Source organism: Chiloscyllium punctatum, chromosome 13 (genome assembly GCF_047496795.1).
Source record: "Chiloscyllium punctatum isolate Juve2018m chromosome 13, sChiPun1.3, whole genome shotgun sequence".
NCBI classification, from domain to species: domain Eukaryota; kingdom Metazoa; phylum Chordata; class Chondrichthyes; order Orectolobiformes; family Hemiscylliidae; genus Chiloscyllium; species Chiloscyllium punctatum.
Genome location: NC_092751.1, coordinates 99455477 through 99469117, shown reverse-complemented (window position 1 = coordinate 99469117; position 13641 = coordinate 99455477). Strand labels below are relative to the sequence as shown.

General features: G+C 40.3%; 1 protein-coding gene across 22 annotated transcripts in view; it reads right to left on the bottom strand.

Annotated features, from left to right (window-relative positions):
• Window positions 1-8067: 8067 nt before the first annotated feature.
• zmiz1a (zinc finger, MIZ-type containing 1a) overlaps window positions 8068-13641 on the bottom strand; it is a 320345-nt gene continuing 314771 nt past the window's right edge. For all 22 annotated transcript variants that reach the window (XM_072583401.1, XM_072583416.1, XM_072583409.1 and 19 more), the window contains one exon: window positions 8068-11848. In XM_072583401.1, the coding sequence (XP_072439502.1) occupies window positions 11741-11848 (108 nt within the window). In that variant the 3' untranslated portion in view covers window positions 8068-11740. The remainder of the gene's footprint in view (window positions 11849-13641) is intronic.

The window sequence follows — 13641 nt, the reverse complement described above, 5'->3', positions numbered from 1 at the left end:
GAACTGACAACCGGAAGCGGCAGATTCAAACCACTACAAATGCTGGAGGAAAGATCACAGAAGCGCTTCACAGGAGGCTCCCAAGCACTGAGGATGTCACCTAAACAGGGGACGAAACGTCTGCAACACAAATTCCCAGCTCGGCGAACAGAACCACAGCTATTCAACCTCTCCCTATAGCTCAAATCCTCCAACCATGGCAACATCCTTGTAAATCTTTTCTGAAATCTTTCAAGTTTCACAACATCCTTCCAATAAGAAGGAGACCAGAATTGCATGCAATATTCCAAAAGTGGCCTAACCAATGTCCTGTACAGCGGCAACATGACCTCCCAACTCAAAGGAAAGCATACCAAACACCTTCTTCACTATCCTATCTACCTGCAATTCCACTTTCAAGGAGCTATGAACCTGCACAAAGGTCTCTTTGTTCAGCAACACTCCCGAGGATCTTACCATTAAGTGTATAAGTCCTGCTAAGATTTGCTTTCTCAATATGCAGCACCTCACATTTATCTAAGTTAAACTCCATCTGCCACTTCTCAGCCCATTAGCCCATCTGATCAAGATCCCATTATAATCTGAAATATCCTTCTTCACTGTCCACTACACCTCCAATTTTGGTGTCATCTGTAAACTTACTAACTACACCTCTTGTGCTCACATCCAAATCATTTATATAAATTATGAAAAGTGGTGGACCCAGCACTGATCCTTTTGGCACTCCACTGATCACAGGCCTCCGATCTGAGAAAGAACTCTCCACCACCACCCTCTGTCTTCTACCTTTGAGCCAGTTCTGTATCCAAATGGCTAGTTCTCCCTGTACTCCATGAGATCTAACCTTGCTCACCAGTCTCCCATGGGGAACTTTGACGAACGCCTTAATGAAGTCCATGTAAATCATATCTCCATGTACTTTCTCAGCTTACAATTTGTATGTGCCGGTGTTGGACGAGGATGCACAAAGATAAAAATCACACATCACCAGGTTATAGTCTAACAGGTTTATTTGGAAGCATGAGCTGTCAGAGCGCTGCTCCTGATGAATCACCTGATGAAGGAGCAGCGCTCCGAAAGCTAGTGCTTCCAAATGAACCTGCTGGACTATAACCTGGTGATGTGTGATTTTTATCTTTCTCAGCGCACAGTCTTCATCTGTCAAACCATTAAACCAGAGTGAGCTTAACTCAGATGACCACCACCACACTCACCATCATCTTGTGAGATGTTTTACTTTTTAAAACTGAAAGTAAGGCTCCTTCCACTCTCTTAAGCTAAAAGTAGTTTTCCTCTAAACTGTCCCCCTCAACCACTCCCAGGTCAGGTACAGCAGTAGGTTAGGTACAGTTTAAAACCCCATCAACTCTTAAACAGAAAGTAAAGCTCTCTTTAAATTGCCACCATCAAACACTCAAGTTGGAGGAGTGGTATTATTACTGGACTGTGAACTCATAGACCAAGGTTCTGGGGAGCCAAGTTCAAATCCACCGTGACAGATTTAGAATTTAAATTCAGTACAATATATGGAATTAAGAGTCTAATGACCACCCAATCATTGCTGATTATTGGGAGAAAACACAACTTCAGGGAAGGAACTAGGAAGGGTTTAGGGATCCTTCTTCAAAACTGACTGCAGTTTGTTAAAGAAAATGGCAAGCGTACTGGAGCAGGGTGGGAAAGCAGTTAACGATGGGTGAAGTTGAAGTCCAGAAAGAGAATAGCAGTTAAGCATGATGTCAAGCTGCCCGTGTTGGACTGGGGTCGACAAAGTTAGAAATCATACAACACCAGGTTATAGTCCAACAGGTTTCTTTGGAATCACAAGCTTCTGTAACGTAGCCCCAATGTCAGATGAAATGGATAATGGTGAGTAGGGAGAAAGAAAACCTGATAATAGGGATCATTAGTGGATGAATCATGTACTTTCTCAGCCCACTGTCTTCATCTGCAGTAAATGTGGATAGTCAAAGCAGAATGGGGCTTAACTCAGAGTTGACCACCACAACACTAACCATCAGCTCACGAGACAGAAGACAGATGGTGTTCCTATGCATCTGTTGCCATTGTCCTTCCAGGTGGTCGAGTCACCAGTTTGGAAGGTACTGTTGTCGGAGTCTTGGTGAATTAGTGTAGTGCATCTTGTGGAAGGTGTGCATTGTGATGCATCAATGTCTGCTAACCTCTGTACGGCTAGTTCTCCCTTTCTCAGTAACCTCTTCTTAGCCTACAAGTCTTTGCAAACTCATTTGACCCTGGCCTCTTCTACATATCCCATTCATCCATCCTTGGATGCAGGACATTTAGTCATCGTGTCCCTAAGCACTGGAATGTTCTTTCTAATCCTCTCTGCTTTTTAATTTGTCTCCTTCCTATTTTTCTTAAATCGTCTGTCTAATTTTGTTCTTACCTGTCTCTTGCCTGAACAAGCTTTTATGATGTGCATTGGGATGTTTTCTTGGCTGGTCTCCCGTTTGCTACCCTCAGTAAATTTGATCTAATTCAATACTGACTGTTCATGTCTTAACTTGTAGCAAGTCCTGTTTTCCTTTGTGCCTGTGTATGTTGACTTATAGTAGCTCTTAGTCTCCAGCATCTGCAGTCCTTATAATGGCTGTTATTCAAATAACATCTTGATTTTAAAAAAAATCAGCTTCTTTCTTCCACAACCCCAGTACCTGACTTGAAGCTTTGTGCTGTAGTCTTGTCAAGTTGTTGCATTTTAATTAATGGCTCTATCTGAACATCTTTGCCTGCATTGGTTCTAAAACCTAATGGTAATTGCCTGCCTTTTCTCCATATCCTTACCTGTCATTTATATTCAAATATTCCTCCAATGCCCTCTTGAATATCTCATTGAACCTGTCTTCACATATTCAGTGTTCATTTAGTTAGCCATATTAGATTACACCATTGGTGCCAACAACTTTATTACCCGTACTTCCTCCTTGTTTAATAATGATTTATGGATTTTGGTAAACTTGCCCTCAATGGATGCAGGATTGGCTGAACTCAGTGACTCGAATCTTGTAGATTGGATGCTTTCCACATGTTGCATTTGGTTGTGTGATCGATGGGCTGGATGTCCTAAAGAAGATTCCTCACAAGTTTCACAACATCCTTCCTACAGCAGGAAGATCAGAACTGAAACAGTATACCAAAAGTTGTGGCCCAATCAATGTCCTGTACATTTGTAACACATCCCAACTCCTATACTCAATACTGTCCAATAAAAGCAAGCATACCCTCGCTACCCACTCTACTTGTGACTTCACCTTGAAGGAATTACGAATCTGCATCCCAAGGTCTCTTTGTTTGGCGACACTGCCATTAAGTGTTTAAGCCCTACCCCAATTTGCCTTAACAAATTACAACACCTTTCATTTATCTAAACTAAACTCCATCTGCTACTCCTCAGCCCATCAGCCCATCTAATTAATTTTGTATTGTACTCTAAGATAACCTTCTTCATTGTCAACTACACTACCAATATTATTGTCATCGACAAACTTACTAAAAATTCTTCCTATATTCACGTACAAATCGTTTCTATAAATGACAAAAAGCAGAGGACTCAGCACCGATCCTTGTGTCACACCACTGGTTACAAGCCTCCGTCCAAAAAACAACCCTCTGTCATCTACCTCCAAGCCACAGTTGTAACCAAATAGCAGTTCTCCCATCATGGCTCCTTGGTATTCCAAATACTTCTCCATAACCGAAGCAAACTCAGAAGTATATTGGAATACACTCCAGTGGCTTGGATGTGTGCAGCTCCAACAACACATACAGCTCTACGATTTCCAGAACAAAGCTGTCTACTTTAGGAGCTCCTAGTCGACTCATATAAATATCATTCCCTCCACTGTATACTGTGTCTGCAGTACCAGCTACAAGATTGCTGTTACAAGTAACTAGAGTTCTTTCAATAGGGCCACCAAAGCCATGATGTTGACATCTAGAATGATGTGTAGCAGGCACACTAGAACTTCAAGGCGTCCCAGTCATATAGCAGCCAGACTTCCTTCTTTGCTCCGGAATCAAAGTCTCACAAATTGCTAACACTATGAGAGCATCTTCACTACACAGACAGACTTCAAGAAATATCACCACCAAGTTTTCAAGGGTCACTAGGTCTGGGAAATAAATGTAGTTTACCAGCAATACGAGAATGAATAAAAATATGGAGATATGTGGAGATCAAGAGAGAATGCTCTGTCCAAACTAGTCTAGGCCCAGGAGCTTTGGTTTTGTATATCTAGGATCAATAATATAGTTTGTGAAAGATCCCTGTGGCTAAACCTACATCAACGGCAGGGTCCATGGGCAGATAGAAATCAAAGGGTCAGATGTCAAGCTTCATAAGCAAAGCTCTTTGTTTTAACAATTAAACTATGTGGACAGGGTGGTTATGGTGTTTACCACGCTTGCCTTCATTGCTCAGCCCTTTGGAGTATCGGAATTGGGATGTCATGTTGAAGTTGTACGAGATGTTGGTGAGACCTCTTCAGTATTACTGCATATAGTTCTGCTTGCCCTGGGTTCAGAAAAGATTTTTCAGGATGTTGCCAGTATTGGAAAATTGAGTTATAAAGATAGCCTTTAACTTTTTACATTGGAGCATAGAAGGTTGAGGGGTGACCTTGAGTTCTCTAAAATCATGAGGGGCATAGATTAGGTGAATAGCAATGGTCTTTTCCCTGGGCTGTGAGAGTTCAAACCTAAGGACATTTTTTTAAGGTGAGAGGAGAAAGAGTTAAAATCTTTATTTTTACAGAAAGAATGGTTTGTAAGTGGAACGAACATCTAGAAGAAGCGGTGGATGCAGGTACAGTTATAACATTTAAAAAACATCTGGATAGATACATGCATAGGTTGGATTTGGAGGCCTTGGGCAAAACACAAGCAAGTGGGACTAGTTTGAATTGGGAACATGGTCAGTGTGGACTAGTTGGACTGTAGGGTCTGTTTCCATTCTGTATGACTATCTCTATACTTTTGCAAGTTGCTTTGATCTGAGTAATGGGGAGGACTTTGTGGACAAATGCAAACATGTAGCAACAGCAGGAAATATCTTGAAATGCCCTTTCATCATTCAGTGTCTGTGGAGGTCACTAGGACCATAATATATTGTCCAATCAAGTGGTCCTTGACAGGACAATTGTAAAATGTCTTTTTAGTACTTACGGTGTAGCTATAACCACAGTTCATGGATTCAAACTCAATAATGATGAAGGCGCCAAATCATGAAAGTCTGAAGGGAGCTTTCTTGAAGTTGTGCTCGTAACCCACATTCTTGTACATGCCATTGCTTTCCATCAATAGGTGCACTTCATTCATAGAGATATTTGCACCAAATTGTATTGAATTAGCTTAAATGCATATGTCAGTAAAAGCAAGTTGATTCAACTTGTGATCTCTGATCTATGTTTTAACATATACATACAAAACAATTCAAACAGACATTACAATAGATTCCTAGAAATGAACATCAAGATTTGAGAACTTTAATGTGGAGGTAAATCAATGGAAAATTAAAATTACATTGCGAAACAGTGCAAACAATTTTACACCATGAAAGGGTTTCACCATGATCCCACAGTCATAAGGAACAAGGAACTGTTCAAACAAATTTTCACACATGACCTGAAAACCAGGCTCCATATCGTTTTAAGCAGATTTAAAATCCAGCACCACTGCTGATTCTCTGTTGGTATTTCTCCATATATAATACAACTTAAGCCCCCAGATGTGTAATAGGTCAGTGGCTAAGCAACAGGAGATCTCCCAGACATTTGTCGAATTGGAAGGTTAGTATTTAAATTAAATTTTTCTTCCAATGAGAGAAAATTTGATATTCAAGTCCCTCTCTGAAATCAACTCTCAAATGCAAAATTATGCAGATTGTTAATGATTGTAATCTTTGGTACCATTAGTAGAGATATACTGTGATATCAAGCCAGTGATATTCATAGTCATAGAAATGTACAGCAAGGAAACAGACCCTTTGAGTTCAACTCGTCCATGCTGATCAGATATCCCAACTCAATCTAGTCCCACTAGGCAGCACTCAGCCAATATCCCTTTCTATTCATATACCCATCCAGATGTCTTTTAAATGTTGCAATCATACTAGCCTCCACCACTTTCTCTGGCAGTTCATTTCATACATGTACCACCCTCTTGCGTGAAAAAGCTGCCCCTTAGATCTCTCTTCGCAGGGAAGAGACTTTGTCTATTTATCATGATTTTATAAGCCTTTATAAGGTCACCCCTCAGCCTCCAACACTCCAGAAAAAACAGCCCCAGCCTATTCAGCCTCTCCCTAAAGCTCAAATCCTCCAACCCTGGCAACATCCTTCTAAGTCTTTTCTGAACCCTTTTGGGAGACCAGAATTACATGCAATATTCCAACAGTGGCCTAACCAACGTCCTTTACAGCCACAGCATGACCTCCCAAATCCTGCACTTAATACTCTGACCAATAAAGGAAGCATACCAAATGCCTTATTCACTATCCTGTCTACCCTGTGAATCCACTTCCAAGGAGCAATGAGCCTGCACTCCAAGGTGTCCTTGTTCAGGAACACTCCCTAGGATCTTACCATTAAGTGTATAAGTCCTGCTAAGATTTGCTTTCCCAAAATGCAGCACCTCACATTTATCTAAATTAAACTCCATCTGCCACTTCTTAGCCCACTGGCCCATCTGATCGAGATCCCATTGTAATCTGAGGTAACCTTCTTCGCTGTCCACTACACCTCCAATTTTGGTGTCATCTGCAAGTTTACCAACTAAATTGAACGTTATTTCACCACTTGAACAGGACTTGTGTGGCATGAGTTTTACAGCAATCATGGTGTACATGGTGTTAGAATAGTCCAACATTTGGGCAAACTGAAGTGTGATTAAATGATACATTATCCATCTTATCAAATTGTGAATTATAAGTGAATTTTACTCTTTATTCTTCATTTTTCAACACAAGTGAGTTTGAGTTTCACAAATTGAACACATCTTTTGCACCCAACAGTCTCACTAAGCACTAGACTCCCAACTGCTCGCACTGTGGCATTCATATTCACCGTTCGACTATTCCAATTCCTAATTTCTACTTTCAGTGCCAATTTATGCTGGTTGATGGACAAATGGTAGACAGATGTGTATAATGTGGGTAAATGTGCAGTTATCCACGTTGGTAGCAAAATGTGAATTGGGTAAGGGGGAGGTGCAATGAGACCTTGGTGACCTTGTACGCAAGTCGCTGAAAGTAAGCATACAAGTGTATCAGTGACAAAGGCAGCAAATGGTATGTTGGCCTTTATGGTGAGAGGATTTGAGTGCACGTGCAAGCATGTTTTGTTGGAATTGTACAGGGCCTGGTGTAGTGGGTTGCAGTTTTGGTCTCTCTGAGGATGTTATATCTATGGAGGGAACACAACAAAGGTTTACCGGATGGATTTTTGGGATAGCAGAACTGTCATTTGAAAAGACTGAATCCATTGGGACTATATCCACTGGGGTTTCGAACAATAAGGAGGGATCTCTTGGAAACCTATAAAATTCAAATAAGACTGGACAAGGTTAAACAGAGGAAGGATGTTCCTGAGGACCAGGGTGTCACTGTCTCAGGATATAGTGTAGAGCATTTAGATCTGAAATGAGAAGAAATGTCTTCACCCAGCAAGTGGTGAGCATGTGGAATTCTCTACCAGAGAAAGCAGTTGGGACTGAAAAATTGAATGCTTTCAAGAAGGAGTTAGATATCATCCTGAAGGCTAAAGATATCAAAAGGGTATGGGGAGAAAGCAGGAACAGGGTACGGAGTCAGATGAACAGGTATGATCATATTGATTGTCAGAGTAGTCTCAAAGGGCCAAATGGTTTACTGCTGCTCCTGTTTTCTATGCTTCTTTGAAACATAGAGAGAGGAAACTTTCATCCCATTAAACCACATGTATTCAATCAAGTTCCAAGAGTGAAAGCACCTTGTTTGAACTCACTACACCTTTTCTCCTGCTCTTTTCTTTGCCATACATTCCCTTAAAATTAACAAGCTGCACACCATTTCATCTGAATACATATTTATTAGATAAATATTAGGTTGTCACATCATCTAACTACATACAGTTTGCAAGACTAAAAATCACAATTAGTTTTCTGACCAGTTTAAAGTATGAAATGATTGCATTGTACATACAATGTACAAACGGAAAGAAAAAAAACAATGGCCATTTCTGCATGTGACACAGAGATTGTACCCTTTTTGAATTCTTGAATGATCATGATATCAAAAATTGTACAAACTATGAATTTGGTTACAATCTTTTTTTTAAACCCCTCAATTTTCTTCATTAATTTTGTAGCACCTTAAAATATGCAGGTGATCTACTAGATAATACACTGAAGCTAAGTATTACACATAGGTAAAACAAAGGTTTCTTTTGAAGGATCAGAGTATATTACAGAGGTGAATGAATGCTGGAACTTCACGAAAGATAACAAACAGTATTCATTTTCCACACAGTCACTTCTGATGGATTGCAAGCTTGTTGAGACAATGCACATTTCAGGAAAATGAACGCACTTCTCTTTACATTGAACATGTCTCCCTTTGTCATTTACATATGTACACATGTCCCTTAGTCCCTTACCATAGACGATGGTATCTGTCCGCTTTGTCCGACAGAAGTCTGAACGGGGACTCAAAGATCATGGAGGTTCCTTCCCAGCCAGGGTACCACTATGACTGTTATAAAACCATGAGAACTAGAGTTGTGAAACAGCTTTTAAAAAAGATTCAACACCATACATACCAGTGCTCACTCACCAGCAGATTTCTTTTGTTTTAAAATAACATTAAAACATGTTAGAACTTTTTTTTTCGGGAAAAATACATTGGCAGTGCATTGTTTGTCATTGGATACTCTTCACTTATCCTTATGTTTTTGTGAAAGCTGTTTCAATCAAACAAGTTCCCAATAATGAACCAGTACCTTGCCTGACCAAGGGACTGGCTCGTTTTAAAATGGGAAGAAACTAAAAAGGGGTTGCAGAATGAAGCCTCATTACTTCCACATAAGCAGAAGCCAGGACCGGAGCAGTGGAGTGGAAAAGTGCCACGTGCCACCAGGTCAACTCAACCAAAGCTGGTGATCCTGTAAGTGTCAATTTACACTTACAGCCAATTGGTTTGGTGATGAATGTCACCCTCTAAGCTCATGTATCTTTCCTGTTGGGGCAAATCACACAGACGTCTCAAATCAGAAGAATGCAATGAGGGCCAACATTTTATAATTGAATTTCCTTGAACTATCCAACATCCCTACCCAGAGATAAAAATATACTCAAATCTGCACTTATGACTGCCCAAATTTCTGTTAAGTGAAAATCCCAAAATAATACCCTCCTTTCTTTTCCACATCTGTATATCTTGCTTATTAATAAACTTTACAGTAATAAATTTCAGTCAACTGTGTATCTTTTAATTATACACATTACATGATGATTACAGCCCATCCCCCCAACCTATTTTGACAAATAAAAACAATTGCAGTATTTTACATATAGAAACTTCCCTTACAGTAAAATAAATTCCAAGAACTGAATGTCAAAACTCACTGTTAACTTGCTAATATTCTCAAGAAACGAAACATATTATTCACTTAACAGAAATGAACCGTCCTGCACTCATGTCTTGTGTTCTCTCTTTCCACTTTAATGGAACACATTTGAGAGCTTAGAGGCTTAGAAAAGGAGGGAAACACTTTCACTTGTAATCTTTTATGTTTTCAGTTTTTGGGTCAAGGTGAAGTATACTCCTCTACTCTGTAGAAGAATCCTCTTTGAAAGTGGGACCACAATTTAAAAACCACAGAAAAAGACAACCAATCTGATCATGGAAAATGTTGAATATTATCAAAGACATTACTAAAATATTCACAAAGGTATTTACAATAGCCTTTTAAAATAATCAATTTGCATACTGAACATCGCCTTTAACTTGAGACAGAGAAAAAGAACCTCAAATGTATTCAATTACTTGGCAACTTTCTACGCGACGATTACAGATTCAATACTGCTACTAGCAAAGGCAAATAGCCATTCATTTTAATATCTACAGCTGAGTACTGGTAACTAGCATACATAACTATGCACATACAGCAGAGATGGATCAGATTTTGTCTTTTAGAAGGAGCAAGATGTAGGTAAAATAAACTAGTGACTTTGGTGATGAAAGCATTGTCCAAGCTTCCAGTGGCAAGCTAACTTCAGATCATTTTGTTGTACAATGAAAAGAAAAAAGATCAGCAATAGTAATAATAATTAAAAAATGTAATAAAAACTAATTGGAAATGCAACAAATTCCTCTGGCACTTGCAATTATGTAGCACAGGTAGTGTCGCAGAATAAAAATGTACAAGTTTTTGAGAGGTGCAGAGTATGCAGTTTCAATGAAATTAAATGGTATAGTTAGTCTGCATTTGGACTGCACAGATGCAGGGTAGTTGTTGCGCACACATGCAGGTATTGGTTTCTCCTCCGTCTTGTCATACAACTATCGAACAACACAGTGTGAGAAAGAAACGACAGCACAAAATGAGGACCGAAGAGGTGTGGTGCTCATGCAGGTTAAAAAGGTGTCAGTGTAGTAAAAGGAGAAAACATCCTTGGTGTAGGGCCAGTGATTGTGGTTCCCAGGACTTGGAAAAGTCTGCAAGGGAAAACACAAACTAGGAAAATGTTGCAGATATCTTCAGCCACTGAACGCCAGGGTTCCCAGCTTTCTTGGCAGTGAATCCTACCCAGCTCACCAATCTGATTGCTGCAGCAAGTTGTCCAACATTTGCACACTATCATAAGACCGACACTTGGCTTTTGAGGCCGAGCTGCAAATATTGAGATCTCTCAATGACTGGCCGAGTATGGACAGAATGCCGGTTTGACACGATAATGCCAGCAAGACACCTGTGCTTTGCAATAAAACTCTGCAAGGAATGGATATATTTGCATTTGACTTGCAGGCTGCCAACAGTCTCTTACATTGCAAAACAAAGATAAAAGAACAAACAGGAAAAATCTCTGTACATGTATTGAAATAGACAGGAATAGAAGAAGATTCTTCAGGTATGGAGGCCAAGACTTCCCTTCCACCATTTTTGTAAATGCATTCCCAATTGGTCATTCAGGCCAGCATTGTTGTGCTTTCTAGTTACATTCTGACCTAAATACATTTTTACGTTCATCCCTCCTCTCAGTCCATCTTCTGTGATTCTCATTGGAGCTGCTGCACGAAGGAGCTGTTTCTAGTATTTGTATCGAAGATGGGGAGTGGGAAGGTGGAGGAAAGGCATGGTGGGGATTGGCCTGCATATAACAATTCTTCCCCTTTTCTTTGTTGTGTTCCTGATTTTAGTGCCTGGACACTTTACACAACGGAATTCTTCCTATTTGTTCACAAAAATTGACTGGATAAAGCTACAAGGTTTTTCCTTTCTTAATAATATAAAAAAAAATTCAATCATAAATGATGTTTCCAGTGAAGCGGTAGCACCACCTAACAAGCTTCCTCTCCCACCGCCCACACTGCTTTCAGTCAACGTGACGGTGCATTTCAACCATCTTGAACGCAAGAGGAGCCTGGAGTGCATCATTTCATCTAGTGTACGAGCTCTTGCAGAATTGGGTGTTTTGACTTCTTGTGTGGCTACGTGGTGAGGATGTGTGAAGGGACGGGCTTTCAATTGGTCTCAAAAAGAGAGAGAAGGTCATCGTTGCTATTGCTGGGCAGGTCAGGAGGGCCAAGATAGGACAGAAGCTCATCTGGATTTGTGAATTCTGGAATAAGCTGTAAGGAACCAGACAAAAATTCAATGTTATCAAGTCTACCCAAAATAGGAAAAAAAAAGTCATTGCTCAAGAATATGCTACTATTCAAAAAAATAAACCTATTGCTGGAATATCAGGGTTGCCGCACATTGTGCTTCCTAAAATTTCTAATACAAATTTCTACCACAGTCATCAAAACAATACACTTTATTAGATTTTACAAAGACATTAACAATTTGCCCCCATCATACTGCAGCAACAGGCAGCTAAGTGTGTCTTCTTGCTGGAGTTACCCAGATGATGTGAAGTCTAGTTTGTATTTTGTGTGAAATAATCCCACTTGCAAATTATGGTTTGTAACGCAAGTCCGATAGAAGGATAATTTAGGCTGACAAAACAAGTGTGGTCATAAGATGGTTGCAGCAGGTTAACAAGGGCGTGGTTTGGTGCATTATTAAATACCCAATTAACAAACCAACTTGTTATATTATGCTCCTCCCTTTAACTTAAAAGCAAATGATTAATCTTTGGGGTGGACTGGATGGAGTTTGTTCTTGTGTGCAGTGGTAGTGTCTGAGCTAGGAGGCCTGGTTTCTAGTTCCACCTACTTTACAGGTGTGTTACAACATATCTGAATAGAGTCATTAAAATATCTGCACGATGTCCTGATCACAGTACCATACTTGGCAGCACTTGGGTGAATAAAGGTAAGCAATAACCCATACAGTTTGGGGACTTTTTAAGATGACCTGATGGCACAAGCCATGGTTCATTTGGGTTCCATTAAGAATCCTGTCAGCTCAAAAAGTTGACTTTTTCACTGGCTATCGTTTTCTAAATTTAGATCCTTGGTGGCTCAGTGGTTAGCATTGCTGCCTCACAGCACCAGGGTCCCAGGTTTCATTCCAGCCTCATTCAGGGTCCCAGGTTTCATTCCTGTCTGTGTGGAGTTTGCACATTGTCCCCGTGTCTGCGTGGGTTTCCTCCAGGTGCTCCAGTTTTCTCCCACAGTCCAAAGATGTGAGGGTCAGGTGAATTGGCCATGCTAAATTACCCATAGTGTTAGGTGCATTAGTCAGAGGGAAATGGTTCTGGGTAGGTTACTCTTCGGAGGGTCGGTGTGGACTGATTGGGCCGAAGGGCCTGTTTCCACACTGTAGGGAATCTAATCTTTTTTCATTAAAAAAAATTTAGATCCTTTGTTATTAGGTGGAGTCACTGATTTTAGCAAAGCATGAGTCACCTGTCATCTATCTGCTGAAAGTAAATATATAGATGCAGCAAGCAGTGAACAGGGCAAGTGGTATGTTGGCCTCCATAGTGAGATGATTTCAGCACAGCAGTAGAGAAGGATTGCTACAATTGTACAGAGCATTGGTATTACCACACTTCGAATATTGTGTGCAGTTTGGTCTTCTTATCAGAGGAAGGATGTTCTGTCTATGGATGGAGTGCAATGATGGCTTATCAGACTGATTCCTCGGATGGTAGGACTGATGTAAGTTGAGAGACTGGGATCTGTTAGGACTACACGCACTGGAGTTTAAAAGAATGAAGGGGAATCGTATTAAAAAAAGACTATGAAATCTGAACAGGACTAGGCAGGGCAAATGTAGGAAGGATGTCTCCGATAACAGGGGAGTTCAGAACCAGAGGGCCACAATTTAAAGATATGAGAAAGTTATTTTAGGAATGAGGTGAGGAGAAATGTGGTGAGCCTGTGGAATTCTCTGTCACAAAGTGGTTGAGGCCAAAACATTAAATGTTTTTAATAAAGAGTTAGATAGAGTTCTTAGGGCTAGAAGAATCAAA